Source organism: Palaemon carinicauda, chromosome 1 (genome assembly GCF_036898095.1).
Source record: "Palaemon carinicauda isolate YSFRI2023 chromosome 1, ASM3689809v2, whole genome shotgun sequence".
Classification (NCBI taxonomy): domain Eukaryota; kingdom Metazoa; phylum Arthropoda; class Malacostraca; order Decapoda; family Palaemonidae; genus Palaemon; species Palaemon carinicauda.
In genome coordinates this window covers 3,008,767-3,033,210 of record NC_090725.1, presented here as the reverse complement: position 1 = coordinate 3,033,210, position 24,444 = coordinate 3,008,767, and the positions used below count along the sequence as shown (strand labels likewise).

Sequence of the window (24,444 nt, the reverse complement as noted above, 5' to 3'; positions counted from 1 at the left end):
GGTAAGCTTTCCATGGTACTATATACAGCATTTTTCATAAAACACTTAGAAATGTCTTTATGTCACATACATTGAGTAGTCCATATTTTATGTGCAGTAGTTAAAGTAAACTAAATAAAATAATCATTAACCAAAACTACTGATACTAATGAATAATTTTAACTTCTGAAACTGCAATGACAAAGATAGTTGAAAATCTGCTACAAAGGCAGCTTCAAGTTCAGGAGCAGCTGCAACAAGCAAGGGAAGCATACTTTGGTTTGGCTATAAAAAAACAACAACTAGAGGAGGATCTACAAAGGAAACAGGATACTAATGATGACCAGGTTTGACATACTGTAATCTATATACAGAACAGTTAAAATGATTAATTTTATTCATTTCCTAAATGATTATATTCCACATTTGAGTATATCTCTTGTACTAGAAAAATGTAATCATATTCCATATTTGAGTATATCTCTTGTACTATAAAAATGTATTCATAAGGCAACTCATCAAATGAAAGTAGTCTAAAATTGAAATGTACCCTGTTGAAATATTACAATTCTATTTTAAGAAATAATTTTCCAACTCAATCTATCTATCTTTTTACATATATTTCTCTACTAAATAAAATCAAGGCACACAATTCATCGAAAAATTTTTCTGTAACAGGTTAGCATTGCAGAAATGTTACGACTAGTTGTGGAAACTGAATCCTTCACAGAGGAGACAGGGATACAGGTAAGCTTGTACAGTACTATCATAGTACTTATCTTAACACTTTAATTTTACAATGCACGCACTTGAAAGTAGCCTAGCTTGGCAAATAAATGGTATATTATAAGCTGATACAAAATATTCTATTCAAACCAACAAAGGCATCATTGTAAAATTAATGAAAGACCCAATGAGAAACAAGATACAGTAAGTACAGTACAGTACTGTACTTACTAAGATATATTGCAGTGGGCTGTAGCCAATGTGACTTGGAGAATTTTTTAAAATGTGGCTATATTTGTGCAGAGAGAGAGTGTGTGTGCATTCTTTTAAACTAAAATTACTATATCTGATGGCATAAAAAGACTTACTTCATTTTAGGAGAACCCATATTTCAGAAGGGGATATTCATGAAAGTTTTTAAATGCATTTAAGAGTGCCAAAACATTGGGCTATTGTTTACATATCTAAGCACTGTAAATGATAAAAGAGTAATACTGTAATAAACAAATAGGCTATAGAACATAAATATACATTAATGGTATAACAAATCAATGATATAAGAATGAAAATACACAACAGAATTAATTTTATTGCTGACTTGAGGGGGGCATTCTCAGCTAAAATTAAGGAGCATTGCTAATTATTAAACAGTGAAGCTATCAGCTTACGCTACAAGTCAAAGTTCAAACTATAAATGTGAAGAGCCTAGAAATTATATAGATGAGAAGGACAAGGGAGGGACATTTGAGATGGGTAGGGGGGGGGAATGGAAGCCCTAGAATGAACAGGAGTCATATCATTAACATTAAAACATAAATTATTTATGATAAAAGAGCAAGTGGTAAGACTGACTGAAATAGAGTTTCTAGAAAGGCTACCATCTGTTAATGGGAAGCATTAAGTATAACGCATTCACTTTTTTCTTGCTTCCATCAGATTGTATATTTGTAAACTCTAATACAATTTGAACTGGAATATCCATTCACTTACCAACTCTACCTTGAGCTATACATTCTTTGCCACAATAGTTGAAGCATATATCATGCAACTCCAACTTGGATTTGTAATTACAGTGGTACCTTGTTTTGGGAGCGAGCTCGCAACCTAAAATGCTTGTATTCTAAAAATAAAATATTTCATAAGAAATAAAGGAAATTCATTTGATGTATTCCACGAGTTCATAAAGATACATATACATTCATTTTTAAAGGTTTTGTAATAGTCATTATTGAACTATTTATAACCCCTAACATCAGAAACAAATAAAGATTAACAATTCACATAGAAAAATAGAAATACTATCCTATAATTGATAAATTAACTCGCACTTTACCTTTGAGGAGTCATGGCTGACATGAGGGAGACGAGAGAGGAGGAGGAGGAAGGTGCTTATGCTTGGAAGGAGAATCTCCATCCATGAGCAGTTCTGGTAAAATATTGGGAGTTCTCTTTAAGGTTTAAAGGCCGCTAATGAATGACCAAGGCAAGAGACAGTGACATTGCCCTATCAAGCAGGACAATGACCTAGAGACTGACCATACAGTATACACATGATGAGTACCCAAGCCCCCTCTCCACCCAAGCTAGGACCAAGGAGGGCCAGGCAATGGCTGCTGATGAATCAACATACAAACCTACAGGCTCCTCCAAACACCCCATTCTTAGCTCACAAGGATGGTGAGGTTGCAACGACTAAAGGATCTAACGAGTTTGAGTGGGACTCAAACCTCAGTCTGGCGTTCACCAGTCAGAGACATTACCACATCAGCCACCACAACCCTTGAAGGGCTTTCATTGTCACTAACTGAATCACTTCATTTATGCTTTTTGTCTGCTTCATCACTCATTTTTTTACACTCTTAGGTTCATATTTGACAATGAATCTATCTAGAAATGACAGTTTTTGCCTCTTCATTAAAATGACATGAAAATGGGGTAAAACTCATGTGAGCACGGCATGAATACTGAGTGGGTGATGTATGGGCACTGCATGGCTGATTTTGTGCTAGCCTTGTTAGTACATGTCAACAAAAAATGCCAATACAGCGCAAAATTTTTGCTTGCACACCAATGTAATTTTGTATGCTCATATCCTGATTTACTCGTACTGTATTCAAAGATACTCATAACCCAAGGTACTGTACTACTGAGGCTAATTAAAGACTACAAAGTCTTATTTTAGAAGACATACCTTGAATATTATTCTAAAAATTAATTAAAACCACACTATCATCAAGAGCCTCTTAAAAGGCACGGAAATTCCTCTACAGTACCTACGCGAAAACCACACCCGTATGGGACAACTCTTAGCTTGACAAAACAAGAAGTAAATTTTCTAACATGGCAGTAACCAGTGGCCATGTATGCAGTACAGCAGTAATTTCTCATATATACTGTAGATGGGGTGGTTAGCCATACAAATTTACTACTAATTTTCTCATTTTTGTATTTCTAAACAATAGCAGCAGTTTCAAAGATTACAGCACTGAATGTTGGCTAAGACTAATTGAAATGATAAAATCTCAGATAATTTTAAATTTTCTCTAAATGAAAACTAAACATATGACGAACACAACATAAATTTTCTCTAAATGAAAACTAAACATATGACGAACACAACATTAGATAAAGGTAAATTTACCATTCTTTTCATTTACAAACCAGAATAATATAGAGAATCATTTCTCTTTTTTAACCCTGAAATGTGTGGAGGTGGGGAAGTTTCCTTTGAGTGCAGGAAAATGGGTGGTAACCTTTCACTCAAATATTTTTCCTACTTATAAAATTATTCTCCAGAGGTTGGCCCCATGGATAGGGGAACTACTAATGATAATTTTCAACAATGTTTTCCCAATTTGATTGAAAAGAGTTAAATGAACCTGGGAATGGGAAATTCGCAGCTAAGGATGAGAAACTGTATAGTAGTACTTTGTTCATAGAAAATCAAATGGAATGAAAGATAGATTTTAATCTTTCTTGATATTAAGGGTTACACTGGTCTTTTCAGGAAAGTGTTATCCTGGTGCAAAAGGCAGCCTTAAAGAAAACAGAAGGTCTGATAGTCAAACAGCAACAGCAACAAAAAGAGTTAGCAAGTGAAGTCAAAGAAATTGAGGATCTAGTAGCTCAGCTTCAACAGCAGTTACAACAGGTAAGCTGACAGTATGTAACTGAAATATTGAAAATTCCCATGTAAGAAAATTAGATATGTAATACAAGTTGAAAACGAATACAGAATACACTGTACACTTTATAAACACAAGATATGTGAAGGCAAATATATAAAAGGTATAAAATATATAAAACATGGAATACAGCATAAGGAACCTTTAAATAGAATTGAAGTATCCCACTCAATGTATTACAAAGTTATCTTCTAAGGAAGATTACATATACCGGTAGGTTAATTTATGAAGTAAATGTGATCCACTCTTACCTCCCACATTATCCACATTTACAAGTCCCAATCCTTAATTTTTAGATATGCCTAAAACATCACAAATTTTAAGTAATTTGTATTTTTCCTAACAGTACTTACCTCGAACTACTTTCTTAGGAGTATCTGGGATCTCCTCCCAACCGACCAGAATTTTGTGTAGTTTACCCTACTCCCATTTTCTATGCGGGGTAACCTCTGGCGGAGTGATATACGCCACGAGGCGACCCCTAAAACATGTGGTTTTGCAGCATAGTTCATTTATCATGTATTTAGACTATAACAGAAATTTTACCCCTAAGCCCAGGAATGCACACGCAAGATACCATACAGTACTTCTCAGGAAACTTTCATTCTGTCTCAAATACCTATGGACCATGTGAATAGTTAAGATGTGATCTTACATATGTGTCCCAAAAATTAAACAGCCATTTGGATTAAGTTAACATTACCGTACAGCAAAAGTCCACTAGACAATAAGAGATAAGCTACTGTAAGTAAACTACAATTTTTTTTCAATATACAAGACATTATCCTGTATACTAGAGCAATTCCCTAACACCACACAGAAGAGCTCTTTCCTTCTGGCTGATCCTGAGCACCCCGGTAGTGAAAATTTATTATGTATTCCCCTTCCTCTATCTGGTTTACACCAGCTATAATAAAAGGGGAAAAGGAAGAAGGAACTTCCAGTAAAATATGTTATTTTCATTAGTAAAATAAATTTTTGAATATACTTACCCGGTGATCATATAGCTGTCAGCTCTGCTGCCCGACAGAAAAACCTAAGGACGAAATACGCCAGCGATCGCTATACAGGTGGGGGTGTACATCAACAGCGCCATCTGTCGAGCAGGTACTCAAGTACTCCATGTCAACACAGAACCAATTTTCTCCTCGGCCCACTGGGTCTCTATTGGGGAGGGAGGGTGGGTCCTTTAATTTATGATCACCGGGTAAGTATATTCAAAAATTTATTTTACTAATGAAAATAACATTTTTCAATATTAAACTTACCCGGTGATCATATAGCTGATTCACACCCAGGGGGGTGGGTAGAGACCAGCATATATGTTAACATTAAGAGCTAAGTATTTCGTATTTCATTTTAGCAGTTATTCAAAATAACAAACATAAAATTAATAAGTACCTGGTAAGGAAGTCGACTTGAACAATTACTCTGCCTTTTTAAGTACGTCTTCCTTACTGAGCCTCGCGATCCTCATAGGATGCTGAGCGACTCATAGGAGCTGAAGTATGAAGGGTTGCAACCCATACTAAAGGACCTCATCAAAACCTCTAATCTAGCCGCTTCTCAAGAAAGAATTTGACCACCCGCCAAATCAACCAGGATGCGAAAGGCTTCTTAGCCTTCCGGACAACCCAAAAACAACAATAAAAAACATTTCAAGAGAAAGATTAAAAAGGTTATGGGATTAGGGGAATGTAGTGGTTGAGCCCTCACCCACTACTGCACTCGCTGCTACGAATGGTCCCAGGGTGTAGCAGTTCTCGTAAAGAGACTGGACATCTTTAAGGTAAAATGATGCGAACACTGACTTGCTTCTCCAATAGGTTGCATCCATTACACTCTGCAGAGATCTGTTTTGTTTGAAGGCCACTGAAGTTGCGACAGCTCTAACTTCATGTGTCCTTACCTTCAGCAAAGCATGGTCCTCCTCATTCAGATGGGAATGAGCTTCTCGAATCAAAAGTCTGATATAATAAGAAACTGCATTCTTCGACATAGGTAAAGAAGGTTTCTTAATGGTGCACCATAAAGCTTCTGACTGTCCACGTAATGGTTTAGTACGCCTCAAATAGTACTTAAGAGCTCTTACAGGGCATAGTACTCTTTCTTGTTCATTTCCAACCAAATTAGCAAGGCTTGGAATATCGAACGATTTGGGCCAAGGACGAGAAGGAAGTTCGTTTTTGGCTAAAAAACCAAGCTGTAAGGAACATGTAGCCGTTTCAGATGTAAATCCAATGTTCCTGCTGAAGGCGTGTATCTCACTGACTCTTTTAGCTGTTGCTAAGCAGACGAGGAAAAGAGTCTTCAAAGTGAGATCTTTAAAAGAGGCTGATTGAAGTGGTTCGAACCTTGCTGACATAAGGAACCTTAGTACCACGTCTAAGTTCCAACCTGGTGTGGCCAACCGACGCTCCTTCGAGGTCTCAAAAGACTTAAGGAGGTCCTGTAGATCTTTGTTGTTGGAAAGATCTAAGCCTCTGTGACGGAAGACTGCTGCCAACATGCTTCTGTAACCTTTGATCGTGGGAGCTGAAAGGGATCTTTCCTTCCTTAGGTATAAAAGGAAGTCAGCTATCTGAGTTACAGAGGTACTGGTTGAGGATACTGATTTCGACTTGCACCAGCTTCGGAAGACTTCCCACTTCGACTGGTAGACTTTGAGAGTGGATGTCCTCCTTGCTCTAGCAATCGCTCTGGCTGCCTCCTTCGAAAAGCCTCTAGCTCTCGAGAGTCTTTCGATAGTCTGAAGGCAGTCAGACGAAGAGCGTGGAGGCTTGGGTGTACCTTCTTTACATGCGGCTGACGCAGAAGGTCCACTCTTAGAGGAAGTGTTCTGGGAACGTCTACTAGCCATTGCAGTACCTCGGTGAACCATTCTCTCGCGGGCCAGAGGGGAGCAACCAACGTCAACCTTGTCCCTTCGTGAGAGGCGAACTTCTGCAGTACTCTGTTGACAATCTTGAACGGGGGGAACGCATAAAGGTCTAGATGGGACCAATCCAGAAGAAAGGCATCTATGTGAACTGCTGCTGGGTCCGGAATCGGTGAGCAATAAATTGGGAGCCTCTTGGTCATCGAGGTTGCGAACAGATCTATGGTAGGCTTACCCCATAAGGCCCATAGTCTGTTGCAAACATTCTTGTGAAGGATCCACTCTGTTGGGATGATTTGACCCTTCCGGCTGAGGCGGTCTGCCATGACATTCATGTCGCCTTGAATGAACCTCGTTACTAGGGATACGTTTCGATCTCTTGACCAGGTGAGGAGGTCCCTTGCGATCTCGTACAACGTCATCGAATGAGTCCCTCCTTGCTTGGAGATGTACGCCAAGGCTGTGGTGTTGTCGGAGTTCACCTCCACCACCTTGCCTAGAAGGAGGGACTTGAAGCTTCTCAAGGCCAGATGAACTGCCAGTAGCTCCTTGCAGTTGATGTGCAACGTTCTTTGATCCGCATTCCACGTGCCCGAGCATTCCCGACCGTCCAATGTCGCACCCCAGCCCGTGTCCGATGCGTCCGAGAAGAGAAGGTGGTCGGGGGTCTGAACAGCCAGTGGCAGACCCTCCCTGAGGAAAATGTTGTTCTTCCACCAAGTCAGTGAAGACTTCATCTTCTCGGAAATAGGAACCGAGACCGCTTCTAGCGTCTTGTCCTTTCTCCAGTGAGCAGCTAAGTGAAATTGAAGGGGGCGGAGGTGAAGTCTCCCTAACGCGATGAACTGGTCCAGTGATGAAAGCGTCCCTATCAGACTCATCCACTGTCTGACTGAACATCGGTCCTTCTTCAGCATGGACTGGATGCATTCTTGGGCTTGACTGATTCTGGGGGCCGACGGAAAAGCCCGAAAAGCTTGACTCTGAATCTCCATTCCTAGGTATACTATAGTTTGGGATGGGACGAGTTGGGACTTTTCCATATTGACCAGGAGACCCAATTCCTTGGTCAGATCCAGAGTCCACTGTAGATTCTCCAGACAGCGACGACTTGACGCAGCTCTTAAAAGCCAGTCGTCCAAATAGAGGGAGGCTCTGATGTTTGCTAAATGCAGGAATTTAGCAATATTCCTCATCAGTTTGGTAAAAACTAGAGGTGCCGTGCTTAGGCCAAAGCACAGGGCTTGGAACTGGTATACAACCTTCCCGAAAACGAACCTTAGAAAAGGTTGGGAATCTGGGTGGATGGGGACGTGAAAGTAAGCGTCCTTTAGGTCTAACGAGACCATCCAGTCTTCCTTCCTGACCGATGCTAGAACCGACTTTGTCGTCTCCATGGTGAACGTCTGCTTTGTGACAAAGACATTGAGAGCACTGACGTCTAGCACCGGTCTCCACCCTCCTGTCTTCTTCGCCACTAAGAAGAGGCGGTTGTAGAAGCCCGGGGATTGATGGTCCCGGACTATGACTACCGCTCCCTTTTGTAGTAAGAGAGACACCTCTTGCTGTAAAGCTAGTCTCTTGTCCTCCTCTCTGTACCTGGGAGAGAGGTCGAAGGGAGTTGTTGCTAGAGGGGGCTTGCGCAAGAATGGAATCCTGTACCCCTCCCTGAGTAACTTCACAGACTGTGCGTCTGCGCCCCTGTTCTCCCAGGCCTGCCAGTAGTTCTTGAGCCTGGCTCCCACTGCTGTCTGAAGAAGGTGGCAGTCAGACTCTGCCTCTAGAGGACTTGGAACCCTTCTTCTTGCTCCCACGTTGACTTCCGGCACGAGCACCTCCTCTGCTGGAGGCTCTGCCACGAAAGGGCGGAATGAACCTTGACGCTGGAGTGTCCATCCTGGGTCTAGGCACGGAGGGCAAAGGGGTGGCTTTGCGTGCGGATGACGCCACCAGGTCATGAGTGTCTTTCTGGATCAAGGAGGCGGCAATCTCCTTGATCAACTCTTCAGGGAAGAGACACTTCGAGAGCGGAGCAAACATAAGCTCCGACTTTTGACATGGGGTGACTCCAGCTGACAAGAAGGAGCAAAGGTGATCCCGCTTCTTGAGGACCCCGGACACGAAAGAAGCCGCAAGCTCACTAGAACCATCCCGTATGGCTTTGTCCATGCAGGACATAATGAGCATGGAAGTTTCCTTATCAGAAGGGGAGGTCTTCCTGCTCAACGCTCCCAAACACCAGTCCAAGAAGTTAAAGACTTCGAATGCACGGAAAACTCCCTTCATAAGATGGTCCATATCCGAAGGAGTCCAGCAAATCTTGGAGCGTCTCATAGCCAGCCTGCGGGGAGAGTCTACCAGACTTGAGAAGTCGCCCTGGGTAGAGGCAGGAACTCCCAAGCCGAGAACTTCTCCCGTGGCATACCAGACGCTAGATCTGGAAGCAAGCTTGGCCGGGGGAAACATGAAGGATGTCTTCCCAAGTTGCTTTTTGGACTGCAACCACTCTCCCAGTACCCTTAAAGCTCTCTTGGACGAGCGAGCGAGTACGAGCTTCGTAAAGGCAGGTGCTGCTGACTGCATGCCTAAAGCGAACTCAGAGGGAGGCGAGCGTGGTGCTGCAGACACAAACTGATCCGGATATAAATCCTTGAACAGCGCAAGCACTTTCCTAAAGTCTAAGGAGGGAGGCGTGGTCTTGGGTTCGTCGATGTCCGAGTGTTGGTCGTCAAGATGTGCAGCTTCGTCATCATCAGAGAGTCCATCGTCTGAATGTTGAGGAGGAAGAGGCAACGGAGTAGGTAAAAGCTGGACGGCTGAGTCCGGCAGCACGGGTGCATGCGTGGCTGCACTGGACCCAACGTCATGCCACTGTTGGTCAGTCTGAGAACTGGCAACAACCATAGCTGAGTGGGTGCGCAAAGCGTCTACTCCCGACTGTGGACGGATAGCGGAGACCACCGTGGGTTGCGGAGGCTGACGCACCGCGTCAAAACACGGCAGCTTAACTCCACCCTCCTGTTGTTGTGGTAGCACACGAACGTCAACGGAGGGTTCCGTGCGTCTGTGAACGTCAGCATGCGTCTGGCAGGGTCGACTGCGCATGGGTGGAGGAGCTCTCACAGCTGGAGTGTGGGAGCAGGCAGCCTCAGCGTCTGCTGGGCGCACAACCGTGGTAGGTTGTAGGCTAACGGGTGCAGCGTCAACCTTCTCCGCACGAAACTCCTGCATAACAGCAGCTAACTGAGTCTGCATAGACTGCAGCAAAGACCACTTAGGGTCTACAACAGCTGGTGCGGCAACAGACGGAGTTACTGCCTGTTGCGGTACCACTTTGCCTCTCTTAGGAGGTGTGCAGTCGTCGGAGGACTGCAGCGAGTCCGAACTGACCCAGTGGCTACACCTGGGCCGTTGGACTTGCTCGGAAGGGACCTTGCGTTTAAGAGGCCGTGAGACCTTGGTCCATCGTTTCTGTCGTGAAACCTCTTCCGCAGACGAGGAATGAACGGGCTCACTCGTCTTCTTGTGGGTGGGACGATCTAGGCAAGATACGTCCGAAACCACGGAGGGAACGTCTGTCCGCTGATTAAAGCCTGTCGAACCCTTTGGTCGTACGACATTGCTTCTCCCCTGGGCTTGGGAGCTTGCAAGAGGTCCCGGACTGGGAGGACGACAGGCACGAACAGACGCACCCTCATGCGTAACACTGACACTTTTCACTGCACTAACACTCACTTCACTTCCCACTGCACTTTTACCTTTCAACTCCCTGACGTCAGCCATGAGTTGATTGCGGTCATTCGCCAATGACTCGACTCTCTCACCAAGAGCCTGGATGGCACGCATCATATCTGCCATCGAAGGTTGATGAGAGCTAGCAGGGGGGTCGGGTGCAACCACTACAGGGGAAGGAATAGGTTGTGGGGCATGGGGAGAGGAAAAATCAATTGAGCGAGACGAACTCCTCCTGATCCTATCCTTCTCTAGCCTACGTGCATATTTCAGGAATTCTTGAAAATCAAATTCCGAAAGCCCAACGCATTCCTCACATCGATCTTCCAATTGACAGGCTTTACCCCTACAATTGGAACAAACGGTGTGCGGATCGATAGAGGCCTTCGGAAGACGCCTTGAACAGTCCCTAGCGCTACACTTCCTGTACTTGGGGACTTGAGAAGGGTCAGACATCTTGAATTAGTCAAAGGGGGAAATTCAAAATCTATCCAAGTCGTCAACAAATAATCCAAAATCCAATAAAAGAATGCAAGGAAGTATTGAAGATAACTTCTGCACAGCGATAGCTAATAACCAGAAATGAATACTTCACCAAATAACGTGAAAATCAATCCAGAAAACAACAGCGTATTTCGTAGGTCTTGCCGGTGGCACGACAGAGAGAAAATTGGTTCTGTGTTGACATGGAGTACTTGAGTACCTGCTCGACAGATGGCGCTGTTGATGTACACCCCCACCTGTATAGCGATCGCTGGCGTATTTCGTCCTTAGGTTTTTCTGTCGGGCAGCAGAGCTGACAGCTATATGATCACCGGGTAAGTTTAATATTGAAAAATTGAGTTTTAAAAGAGAATAGTAATCTTGTTTTTAAATAAATATATATATTTTAACACAAACCCTTGAATTTACAATATCCTGAATATCTATCCAAGTGTAACGAGCTAGTTACCCTGTAGACATTATAAACAAGAGCTTTTAGACACGATGAAGGTGAATTCTTGGTTAAAGATGGGGTCAAGAAAGAGGGCCTTGAACCTTGAAGAGCAATGAAGTGCCAATCAACGATCAAGATTCTTCCCGAAGGAGAGGCCAAGGTTGCTTCCTCCATGCCATTGCACCCATGGATGAGAGCAAGGACCTTCACAGGAACCTTAGAAGTTCAATGTTGTTGCAAATACTTTTCTATTGAACAGGTTGACACAAGTCTTATATCAGTTTATATAACATATATTTCAACATTATTACAGATCTTAACATATTATATACAGTGTATACCAGTATTTTTCTTCATTATTACTCATATGCTGTGCTACCTTTACATATTTTATATAGTACATATATTTCTTTATTATCACTCATATACTGTTTATTTACTGCCTCCATTTCCGTTCCGAACTGGGCTAATTTCCCTGTTGGAGCCCTTGGGCTTGTAGCATCCTGTTTCTAAACTACCGGAAGTTGTAGCTTGGTTAGTAATAATAATAATAATAATAATAATAATAATAATATTAATAATAATAATAAAAAAAGTCAAAGCTATTATTAAAAATTCAAGAGATGGAAAGCCCTTGGATACGATGGAATAACTGCCGAGATGATTTTGGCTGAAAAGGAAGTGACTCCCAGAATACTTACAAGATTATTTTGTAAAATATGGCATGAAGAGGCAAATCCTGAATGGGAGTTAGGAGTGTTGGTGAAAATGGCAAAAAAAATATCTGACTGATTGCAATAATTACAGAGGCATCACACTTGCATCCATTGTCATCAAATTATGTAGTATGCTCATTCTAAAGAGACTAGAGAGAAAGATTGATGAAAAACTAAGTGATGAACAAGCAGGATTTTGAAAAGGTAGTTGTACTGACCAAATTTAGTAATAATTGAAGTCGAAGCTATTGTTAAAAACATAAGAGATGGAAAGCCCTTGGATACGATGGAATAACTGCCGAGATGATTTTGGCTGAAAAGGAAGTGAATCCCAGAATACTTACAAGATTATTTTGTAGAATGTGGCATGAAGATGCAAAACCTGATGAATGGGAGTTAGAAGTGTTTGTGAGAATGGCAAAAAAAAAAAAAAAATCTGACTGATTGCAATAATTACAGAGGCATCACACTTACGTCCACTGTCATGAAAATGTGTAGTACTGTATACTCATTCCAAAGAGACTAGAGAGAAAGATTGATGAAAAGGTGAGTGATGAACAAACAGGATTTTGAAAAGGTAGTTGTATTGACCAAATTTTCCTTTTAAGACATGTTCTACTGCAATGTGTAGAATATAGAAATCCATTTTAATGGAATTTGTGGAGTATGAAAAAGCTTTTTAGTGTGCATCGGCCAATTTTGTAGAGAGTCCTGCGTTATTATGGAGTCCCTCCTAAATATGTAAATTTCATTGTCTGTTCACGAGCATACAGCAGTAAGTGCAAAGGACTATGAAGTGAAAAATAGATGATGATGAATGGAGAATTATTGATTTAAAAACTCAACATAGAGACGAGTGGCAAAATCAATCTAACGGAGGCCATTTGCTTCAATAGGCGTAGATGATGATGATGATGATGATGATGATGATGATGATAATGATGATAAAAGAGGGATTTGAGGAAGTGCAATCTTTTAATTTAAGATGACTTTAAAATTAGGTTCTGCACAATGTTTCAGGGTTACTAAATGGTAGGTTACAGGAGTTTCTAATTTAACATAAATCTTTGCTGTGTTAACCCTTTTACCCCCAGGCTTTTTGGAAATTTCCAACCCTTAACCCCCAGGGGATTATTTTTTTCCCAGCACATTTTGCAGTATATTTTTTTAAAATTGCTCTAACAGCCTTAATTTTTGTCATAGAGAGGTCAGGTTGGTCTCATTCTCTTGGAAAATGCCTGAATTTTCTCAAAAAAATATCAAATATATGAAAAAAAAAAAAAATTTACAGCATTTTTTTGCAAGGACGTACCGGTACGTCCATGGGGGTAAAGGGATGGCTTTTGTGAAACGTACCAGTACGTCCTTTGGGGGTAAAAGGGTTAAACATATAATAGTTTTTCTTTTTAACAGAAAAAGGAGGAGCGAAAGAAGCTATCAGAAAAGCAAGTAGTATCACAGCATAAAAAATCGACAAACTTAAAACCTGCAACTCGTCTCATTTTAGAACCTATCTTGGCAAGAGATCTGGAAACAAAGTTGTCATTAAAAGTGACACTGGAAGATGAGCTACAACGTCTAAAAACATCGTGTAGCAGAAACAAAAAGAATTGCTAAGACACTGCATGATTGGTATGTCATATATTTTTAATTTTCTTAAGAAACAGTTTTAACTCCAAAAAAATCAAAATAAGAAGTTTTATTAGCATCAAATCAAATAATGAATTGTTAAACCTTATTTACTAATCAGTGGTAAAAAATAAAAACATTCCACAGTAACTTACATCTCACATCATGACATTCTAAATTTTTCTTGATTCACAGTAATTGATTTCAAGTAGAATCAAGCCATATTCCAATTTACTAAAGTGGCAGAAGAGAGGTCTATTTATAAGATGACTGTCTTACAACAAAATCACTACTTAAAATTAACTATTATTTGCAGTCTGTGGTGATGAAAACTCCAATTGTCAGAGGTTAGCACAAGAAAGCAATTCTTTAAAAAAATTCTGTTTAATTTTATACTTTGGTAGGAATTATCCCTTGTGCTTTAAGTATGTTACATTAATTTTCATTGGTTGAGACAAGTTTGAATAATTACTTATATTCAATCTACTGTACAAGACTACTACTGATTATCTTCTGAGCAGTAAAAAGGATGACAGTAATACTGTATAGTTAAATGAAATATGAAAGAAATATGTAATATGACATCCTGTTATTCCAAAGAAGTCCCATCACGTTTCAGATTTTATATTAAAATTGCAACTGATGCCTCCTACATAATTTTAGCTTGTTAGATTTAGAATTGTTGCACCTCATACAATTTTGCTGAGTTTTAGCTGATATTCCCGGTTGTTGCATCCTGTTTACATAAATTTTAATATATATCTTAGATTTTTAGTTGTTACATCAAAAATACTTGTAATAAGTGTTACATAAAAAATACTTGTAATAAGATGGCAAAATTTGCAATTTTTACATACTATATACTTTTTGATAAGTTTCTGTTAGACCTGCAATATGCTTAGTTAATTCTTTATAAGATTTCCAATAACAAGGTTTGTTAGATTTTTAATTGAGTCCCTCAATTTACCTTTGTTAAAGCAATTATATCCTGTATACTTTTGGTAATTTGTCTTTTCTTTAAATTTGTAGCTATTGTATCCCTTACACTTAGAAAAGTGTCATGTCACTATAGTCCATTTCTTTTATCGAGGCAGATTTGCACCGACTTGCAGCGGTGCCCTTTTAGCTCGGAAAAGTTTCCTGATCGCTGATTGGTTGGACGAGATAATTCTAACCAATCAGCGATCAGGAAACTTTTCCGAGCTAAAAGGGCACCGCTGCGAGTTGGTGCAAATCTGCCTCGATAAAAGAAATGGACTATAGTTAATCAATCAAGTGCTGTCAAGTTATCATTGATGCGATTCTATACCAACTTTAGATATTGCCTTTTTTCTTTTCAACCAAGTATAATTAGGCATAATTTGTGGCACTATAATTGTGTATTTTCTATTTAAATTTAGCTTGATTAATAAACCACTGATTTTGAGGTAATTACACTATCACATTATGCATAACTTTTGGTTTTACCTTGGTAAACTTTACTCTGACATAGCAAAAAAGATTAATGACTAATTTTTAAACAAGATTAATTAGCCTATTTCAATACTTATCTGAAATTCATATGCTATTCTTTTATTCAAATGAAAATACCGGTCAAAAGTAATATTAAAACAAAATAAAAAACCTCTATTCCCATCGTAACGACACGACACAGAATAGCAGGCTTACGGAAACACTTTCTTCTGAGCCTTAGTATTTAGTATAAAAATTCAGAATTACACTGAGAGGGGAGGTGAATGGTAGCTAACCTGAATTTTAGGTAAATATTGAAATAATTAATACTGTAAATACTTATGTTAAATCTTAAATATAGTCATATTTTATGTTTGCTGTTAATGTTTTGCTATTGTTTGATAAACGTTTTGAGCAGATTTGCATAATCTATGTCATGTACAATAGTTGAACGTAACAATATACATTAAAGACAAGTACTATATGAAAGAGACTATCCTTCAATGCACAGAATTTCTCAGGGTGTAAAGAAATACATTATGCAAGTCTGAAATTAATATACTGTACTTTAAATGCTTGATATATCTCTATGAATGACCGTATATATCTTATACAGTATCAACTTTTATATCAGTGTGAAATCAGTTTATAACCCTTTTACCGCCAGGCTATTTGGAAATTTCCAACCCTTAACCCCCAGGGCGTTATTTTTTTCCCAGCACATTTTGCAGTATATTTTTTTAAATTGCTCTAACAGCCTTAATTTTTGTCATAGAGAGGTCAGGTTGGTCTCATTCTCTTGGAAAATGCCTGAATTTTTTCAAAAAATTATCAAAAATATGAAAAAAAAAATTTTTATAGCATTTTTTTGCAAGGACGTACTGGTACGTCCATGGGGGTAAGGGGATGGCTTTTGTGAAACGTACCAGTACATCCTTTGGGGGTAAAAGGGTTAAGGCGTATGTCTAAAAAAAATTGGATATGGGTCCTTGGTAACATCCTTTTCTTTTATTACTTCCTGATAGAGGAGGGGACAGATTAAATGTTATTATGTACTTTGTAGAGTAAGAATTGGTTGTAAACTTTTGAAGAAGGAAACTGAAAAATTAGTGTTAGGGTAATTATGATTTGAGGTTCAGAAAAAACTTGCCTGTACCGGTAGGTTACATTACTATATCAAGCCAGCTTCCAAGACCAGCTGAAAAATTTACAATGGCAACCCACTGGATGGACATACTAGCAGGGGAGGTTATTGCATTCACAACTGGCATTCCAGAGGGAAATACAGTAATCTTCTCCCAGTGTGCCAAGCCAGGAAACTCCAAGAACAGGAGAACCAGACAAATACATACCTTTTAAATCCTTCAAATTCTAATATCAGATTAACCATTTTCAAAATCACAAACAAGTTGGAGAAGAAGAGGCCAGTCCACACGACATGCACAACGTAGATTATAAGAAGTTCTTAGGAGTAATATGCCTGTGGCGGATTCACTCAGTGGCACTACCTATTGGGTCTACTGGGAATCACAAGGGAAGGGGGATGTGGGGGGAGAGAGAGAGGGGTAGGAATTTTTTTTAGAGGTTAGGAAGCTGGTGGCTTCTTTGATTAAAGCATGATGACTATCAGTTAAGTTTCACTTAAATAATAATAATAACTAACACCAGTAAAAAATAACAACTAACACCTGCAAAAAAAAATATACTACATGTCTATAATAAACCATTCTTTGAATGATCTAAATATATTAATTCACAGGTAGAAAGAAACACAGTGTAATTTCAATTTTTACCATTATAAAATAAGCTTTAATAAAAACCATGAGCATAACATGACAACATAACTAAATAGCTCTACCTGTACTTCATATAAGATTTTGATGAATTAAAGCTCCCTCACGTGTCAGGAAAGTAATGATATTATTTTCTACTGACTCTGAGCTACGCAACATTAGTTTTTTCATCCCCATCTTGAAGTCATGTTTCAGGTCTCTATCAACCCCTCGGGTTGATATTGTGCGTTGTTGCCTGAAGTTCATAAAGGTAAGAGTTTAAGCAAATAATCTGATATCAAAAATAAAACTAATTGTCAAACTGCAATACATAAAAAGAATTCAAGACACTGCAAAAGACTAAAATAACAGACATCATCTTATAGTAATGAGATTTATTATTTCTATGATCACCTGGTGTTTATATTGCTTTGATCTCGAAGCTGACTGAATATGACAAATTCGGAGATAATTTGTATTTTTCCGAACTATATAAACCTTAGCTATTTAATATGGGTTATTACTTTCGCGTAGCTGAAATGACGAGCCATTAGAATTTTAACGAGGGTTTACTACCCCAATCGCTAGTTAGCAGGGGGTAGGGAGGGGTAGCTTGCTACCCCCCCCACACACACACACACACACACCTGTGTGATGAGCTCACTTTGCTTAGAGGTAGGACTTCACGGGGGACAGGGCTGGCGGGCAAGTTTGATTAAATAGCTAAGGTTTGTATAGTTAGGAAAAATACAAATTATCTCTGGATTTGTCATTTGTTCCGTAACTGAAATACAAACCACGCTATTTAATATGGGTGACTAAACCCTTAGGAAGGGTGGAAAAGTCCCAGCCATACTGGCTTTTGGCTTTGCCCGGGGACTCATTATCTGAGTGTGTCGGTATTCAACAATAAAGAGTCCCGGCCCCTCGCTCGCACCTTGCTATGCAAGGGCTGCGGCCTACATAAGCTGTGTGTGAAGGATTATGTGTGACTCATCCTAGGAAGTTGACCTGAAGCTCTTTAGATGGAAAACTTTAGGCTAGGACTTACCCGATACCACCTCGTCAGGGTATGGGGACGTGACAGTATTAACTTAATACTAGGAACACAAGGAAGCATGGTTTACCTGCAGTGGTTTGAGGTCAGCTATGCAGAGAACCCAGGATGCTGCTTTCTCCAAGGAAGGAGAGGATGAAGAAAAGAATAAGGGCCAGACAAATCTTTTCATTCATGCAGACTAAGACTGGGTAACAATGCCCTCAACCCTCTGCTACCTGTCCATTAAGGAGCCTGAGGTTAGACCAGCTGTTGTGCAGCCACCACAGGGCCGATAGAGAACGTATCGAGCCTCCTGTGTGTCACATCTTGCAGGTAGTGGGTTGTGAAGGTCGTCTGACGCTTCCACACCCCTGCTTGAAGAACCTGCGTCACTGAGAAGTTCTTCTTGAAGGTCAGGGACGTAGCTACAACCCTGACATCATGCGCTCTAAGGCGACATGACGGAGGAGGGTCAGGATTCAGGGACAGATGGATCACCCTACGAATCCATGCAGAGATGGTATTCTTGGTGACCCTCCTCTTTGTTCTTCCAGTGCTCGCAAACAAAGCTTGCACTTTGGGGAGGAATGCAGCCGTTCTTTGAGATATAACCTCAGACTCCTTACTGGACACAGTAGGAGATTGTCTGGGTCATCTGTTACAGAACGAAGACTTGAAATCCAGAAAGAGTCGAATCGAGGATCCGGCACTCCCGGATTCTGTGTCTTAGCCACAAACTCAGAGACGAATCTGAACGTTACCTCCCCTCATCCCCTTGCATGGACGATGTCATACAAGAGACCATGAAGTTCACTGACTTGCTTGGCCGAGGCCAAAGCTAGTAGGAACACCACCTTCCAAGTTAGGTGGCAATTTGAAGCCTGGCGAAATGGATCGTAGGGAGGCCTTTTAAGAGGCCTGAGGATTCGAACCATGTTCCCTGGAGGAGGTCTCATTTCAGACTGAGGGCAGGTAAGATCGTATCTTCGTATGAGTAGGGAAAGTACCAGCGAGGAAGAAAAGTACGCTCTTTTGGGCCTGAAGGCTAGACTTAATGCTGAGCGATAGCCTTTCATTGCAGAGACTGAAAGGCGCATTCTTCCCGCAAATAAACGAAGACCTCCGCTCTTGCTGGAATAGTGGTATCGAGTGGAGAGATACCCCTTCACGATTCCAACCACAGAAAACTCGCCACTTTGCCTGGTAGGCCCCTGCAGATGACCTGCGCAAGTGTCCAGACATCCCGTTCGCAACTTGTTGCGACAAACCTCTCTTAGTGAGGAGATGCTGGATAGTCTCCAGGCGTGAAGTCGAAGCGAAGCTACGGCTTTGTGAAAGATGTTGGCATGTGGTTGTTTGAGTAGCTTGTGTCGCAGAGGGAGTTCTCCCGGAAGTTCCGTTAGGAGTTGCGGAAGGTCCGGAAACCATTCCGTGTGATGCCATAGCGTAGCTATAAAGGGTCATCGAGCGATTGACCGATATTCTGGTCTTGTTGAGCACGCTCCTCATCAGACAGAACGGGCGAAAAGCGCACTAGTCGGTGCTGTCCCACCGTTGTTGGAAGGCATCTTGCCAGAGTGCTTTGGGATCTGGGACTGGGGGCAATACAGCAGGAGCTTGAAGTTCAGCGCTGTAGCGAACCGATCCACAGTCGGGAAACCCCACAAAGTCAGGACTTTGTTGGCCACTGGATGATCCAAGGACCACTCGGTACTCATTATCTGAGATGCTCTGCTCTGACTGTCGCGAAGCACATTCCCTTTGTCTGGAATGAAGCGAGCTGATAGAGGCATCAAGGGGACTTCGGTCTATCTCAGTATCTCTACTGAGAGATGGGATAGCTGCTTTGAAAAGGTACCTACTTGCTTGTTGATGTAAGCCACTACTGTGGTGTTGTCGCTCATCACACCACAGAGTGATCCGCTAGGTCTTTGTTGGCACTGTTGAAGGGCCATGAAGAACGGCCTTCGTCTCTAGCAGATTTATATGGAGGCACTTTTCCGATTCTGACCACAGGCCATAGGCCCTGTGGTACAGAACGTGGTCCCCCCCTCCCCCATTCCTTTGAGGTGTCCGAAAACAGCCTCCAAACTGGGGGAAGGAACGAGAAGATCCTCCGTAGGTTCTTGCCTGTCACCCACCACTGGGGGTTCATCCGTTCCGAAGGATCCATAGGGATCATGATGTCCAGGGAATCGCAGCATTGATTCCACTCGGACCTGAGTCGGACCTGGAGAGACCTCATCCTGAGGCGACCGTTGAGGACTAGACGAGCCAAGGGTGAAAGGTGACCGAGGAGACGTAACCACGATTGGGTTGGAAGCTCTTCTCGTCTGAGGAAAGGGCTTGCGACTCTTCTCAGCCTTGCTATCCTGTCGTCTGATGGAAAGGCTTTATGGAGATTGCTGTCTATAATCATGCCTAGGTGAACCAGTCATTGATTGGGCAGCAGAGCGGACCTCTCGAGACTTACCATGATCCTTAGATCCAGGCAAAGTCGTAGAAGTTTGTCTCGGTGTCAAAGAGGGAATGACTCCGCGTCTGCTAGGATCAGGCAGTCATCCAGATAACGGAGGAGACGGAAGCCGATCCTGAGTGCCCATGATGAAATTAGGGTGAACAGTCCGGTGAAACCCTGTGGTGCTGTGGAGAGACCGAAACACGGCACCTTGAACTGGTACTCCTTGTTGTCTATGCTGAATCCTGAGTACTTCCTTGAAGACGGATGGACTGGGATCTGGAAGTACACGGCCTTCAGGTCCAGTAAACACAAGCAGTCTTGCGATTTACTGCCAGACTGACTGTGTCTGCGGTCTCCATGCTGACCGAAGTATTCTTTAATCTGGACCTCTGCCCACAGAGTTAGCCCCCTTGCTGATCCCATGGCAAGGGTGCTAAATGACACCCTATTCGTCCTCAGGGGAGGTAGAGATGTTGTGAACAGGACGCGATATCCCTGACTGCTTACAGAAATCGTCCAGGACACGGCCCTGAGTTGCTGCAACCTGTCTGTGCAACCTTGTAGGTATCCCGCCACTGGCGGACTTGCAGGGGAACTGCCAATCCTAGCGTTTGCGGCCTCGGTTGCCCCTTCTAGGATTCTTCCCTCCCCTGAGGAACTTTTTGCCTTTCTTGTCCTTGACCGGAAAGGGCTTAGACCCCACTGTCTTAGCTGCCGTTGATTTGGTAGGACGTGGCTGCTGAGGTGGTGGTTTATAGGGCTTGAATGTCAAAGCCCTATATAGGAGAGAGTCTCGGTGACTTCCTACACCTCTCAGCCACCTGCTTCATGTCCTTAGGCTCAAACAGGTTCGTTCCCATAACGAAGAATGTCTGAGCCTGAAGATTTGGTGCTAGAGGACTCCCGGTATTTCTTTGGAGTCCTTGACTCCCTCCCGGGAGGGATGCAGGACTCCAACAACGACAGAGGCAGGCTCTTCTCTACCTTTATTCGAGAAAACTTATCGCGCGAGGTGGGGTTTCCCTCAATGGTGTGATTGGGGAATGTCTCACCTCCCGTGACTCTCCTGAGGGCGGGAAAACTTCGTCCGAAGGTGAAGGTGAAAAGTCTGCGGGGGGAGAGTACCTGCCTCGAAGACTTACGAGGAGACAGCTATGTCCTCGGAGAAGTTACCTCGTCCGAACTCCTCTTTTCCTCTTCGGGGGAGTGGTTGCCGCCAAGGATTTGTGGCTCCATTCAGAGAGAACAGTTTGAAAGCCTGTGCTACCGCTCTGATTAGAGTCCCAAACCAGGATTACGGCCGACGGTTGCGCTGTTAGACACTCCCTCTGGAGGGGAAGTCGCCTGTAAAAAGATAAGGACGGCATGTCCCTGGACCTTTCTGGAACCTTCCCCCCGTCCGGAAAGCACACTGTTCTGTGCTTGGGGGGGGGGGGAGAAAAGTGGCAATGGCGACCTTACAGCGCGTTGTCCGGCAGCCTCACGCGGGGGAGGGTATTGGCGATTGCGCTAGGGAGAGTGCTGGCGCTCGCGCGATGGGAAATACCCGGGGGTCACGCGCGAGAGGCTGTTGAAATGCTCGCGCGCGTGGGCGCGCGGGCGAGACTTCATAGGGCGTACAGGAATCAGATTGACGAGCAGGATCAGAATGAAGAGCCCGTGTGGACCAGAATGTTGGCACGCGCGCACGCGGCTATCAGCGTCTCGTACGCGTGCGCGCGTAAGGAGATCGTCGGCGCGTGCGCGCGTAAGGAGATCGTCGGCGCTCGCACGCGTAAGAAGATCGTCGGCGCTTGCACGCATAAGAAGATCGTCGGCGCTTGCGCGCGTTAGAAGGTTGGCGAGTGCGCGCGGGAAACCATGGGTGCCTGCGCGCGGACGATCGTCGGCGCTTACGCGCGTATGAAGATCGTCAGTGCTTACGCGCGAAGGAAGATCGTCGGCGCTTGCGCGCATAAGAAGATCGTCGGTGCTAGCGCGCGTTCAGCTGACAGGACGATCAGGAACTGGGACGTGTCCTAAAAAGGGAGGGCATCCCCTGAAGAGGACCAAGGCAGGTCTGCTTCAGAGTCCAGAGCTGACGATCAACACTGGAAGTACTGCTTGATACTCCGAGGAGTGGTCTCTATGAGAGACCTCTCCCGCTAACGGGAGAGTTGCCCTTTGTAGAAGAGACTTAAAGACACTGCAGGCTGAACCACTGGTGAGCGCCTGTGCGCTAACTCAAGAACTCCAACGATGTGCGCTAATGCGCAGGGAACGTTGGCGAGCAGTGCCTGGAACAGGGTGTCTCTGAATAGCAGTCTCAGGAACAGCAGGACCAGCAGGCGAGCGCTTGCGCGCAATTCCGCACGAGCGCGCAGGAGAACGTTGGCGCAGGGGATACCTGGCGCTCAAGGGACTTACTTACCATTACAGTGATGTTAATGTCATTCTTAAACTCAGGGTTATTAAATGTAATGTGCATAGTTAATACTGTGCAGTTACAGTATTCATTTCAGGTAAATACAATTAATTTTCATTTCTTATTATTCATGATGTGTCGACAGTAAAAGTAAGTTTCATCTTGAAAAGGGTTTTAAGAGTGTATAACAGGTTTCTAAGTGTTACGAGGGTTTATAAAAGCAAAAATCTATGAAATAAATAATAAAAAATATGAAATTTAAAAAAAATGAAAAAAATATATGATATTGTAGATTTCTTTCTTTACCATACTTTGTGGTTTTTCAGCTATCAGAGGGATTCTGTATATGTGTACTTATGGACATGTGGAGTGCACTGAGTGAATTCCCTTTATTTCTTATGATAAAAATTGGCTTGGTTTTTGAGTAATTTAGTTTGCAATCTCCTTCTCGGAACAGAATAAACTCTTAAAGCGAGGTATTACTGTACTTAATTTAATCAACGGTACAACTCAAATAATCAGCAATAAATTTCATTAATATATTGCTAACAAATGGTTGATCATGAAAGCCTACTTTAGCCCTCGGCTACAATCTTAAGTTTAAAGATCCGAACCAGAATTGGAAAATAGCGAAGGATATGTAAATTTATTATATGTTGTGGCTATCTCAAATTAGAAAATCAATGGTTTTAAAAAAAACTGAAGCCAGGGCAAATATTTACTGTGAAACATTACAGCCATGAGAACAATGAAGACGGTCAGTGCAGCATTGGTGCATACTGGTTGTCTCTATTTGTCACAAGATATTGCACTGGTCGGGAGAGGCATAAGCCCCTCGAAGGGAAGAAAAAGTGAAATTTTTAGGTTTTCGAGTAACGTCAATAATGAGTCAGCTTCATGAACAAAGCAATATGAACATCAGGGGAAATTCATAGAAATAATGTCTGTTTTCTGATAATATATTTATGATCACTACAAAGATTTCATACCTAATATAGTTTACAAAATAACGTTAATGACCAAAGAATCTTGCTACTTACTTATTGGAATGATTTATTGGTATGATATCCAACTGTAGACTCCCACTATCCTTGATGGCTAAGTACATGAATTCTTCCAAGATATCAGGTGTAGTAACATAACTGTAGAACAGAGGATAAGAGAAACCTCCGTGCTTTCTAATTATAATCAAAATTTCTTCAAATATATTGATATACTTGGGCCATTCGTACTGAAAAGAATATAAAATTATTGTAGTTAAGATATTTTACATATAACATAAAGGCATCTGACAATTGGAACTACTTTTCTAATGATAGTAACTCTCAAATAAAAAAATGTTTAAAAAAATACATCTCATTCTTAATCTTAATAAAGATTTTTCATTTACAAAATGAACAGCACATATATTCAAGGAAAGTGTTGAAATGATTAATTATAGTTAAAAATCAAGTTTATTATTTTTGGTTGTCAGTATATGATAAATTAATATTCAGTTATTCTAATACTAGTTCTTGGCACATACGCCCACCAC

The 24,444-nt window shown here is 42.0% G+C and overlaps 2 protein-coding genes across 2 annotated transcripts in view; one reads left to right on the top strand and one right to left on the bottom strand.

Annotated features, from left to right (window-relative positions):
* The window catches only part of LOC137641368 (meiosis-specific nuclear structural protein 1-like), a 47,206-nt gene extending 32,440 nt beyond the window's left edge, over positions 1-14,766 (top strand). Inside the window, exons 5-8 of the mRNA XM_068373858.1 lie at positions 186-326; positions 658-726; positions 3,713-3,856; positions 13,567-14,766. Of these exons, the coding sequence (XP_068229959.1) occupies positions 186-326; positions 658-726; positions 3,713-3,856; positions 13,567-13,770 (558 nt within the window). The 3' untranslated portion in view covers positions 13,771-14,766. The remainder of the gene's footprint in view (positions 1-185; positions 327-657; positions 727-3,712; positions 3,857-13,566) is intronic.
* Positions 14,767-17,011: 2,245 nt separating this feature from the next.
* IntS10 (integrator complex subunit 10) overlaps positions 17,012-24,444 on the bottom strand; it is a 124,804-nt gene continuing 117,371 nt past the window's right edge. Inside the window, exons 12-13 of the mRNA XM_068379564.1 lie at positions 23,951-24,141; positions 17,012-17,262 (exon numbers count right to left, since the gene is read on the bottom strand). Of these exons, the coding sequence (XP_068235665.1) occupies positions 17,100-17,262; positions 23,951-24,141 (354 nt within the window). The 3' untranslated portion in view covers positions 17,012-17,099. The remainder of the gene's footprint in view (positions 17,263-23,950; positions 24,142-24,444) is intronic.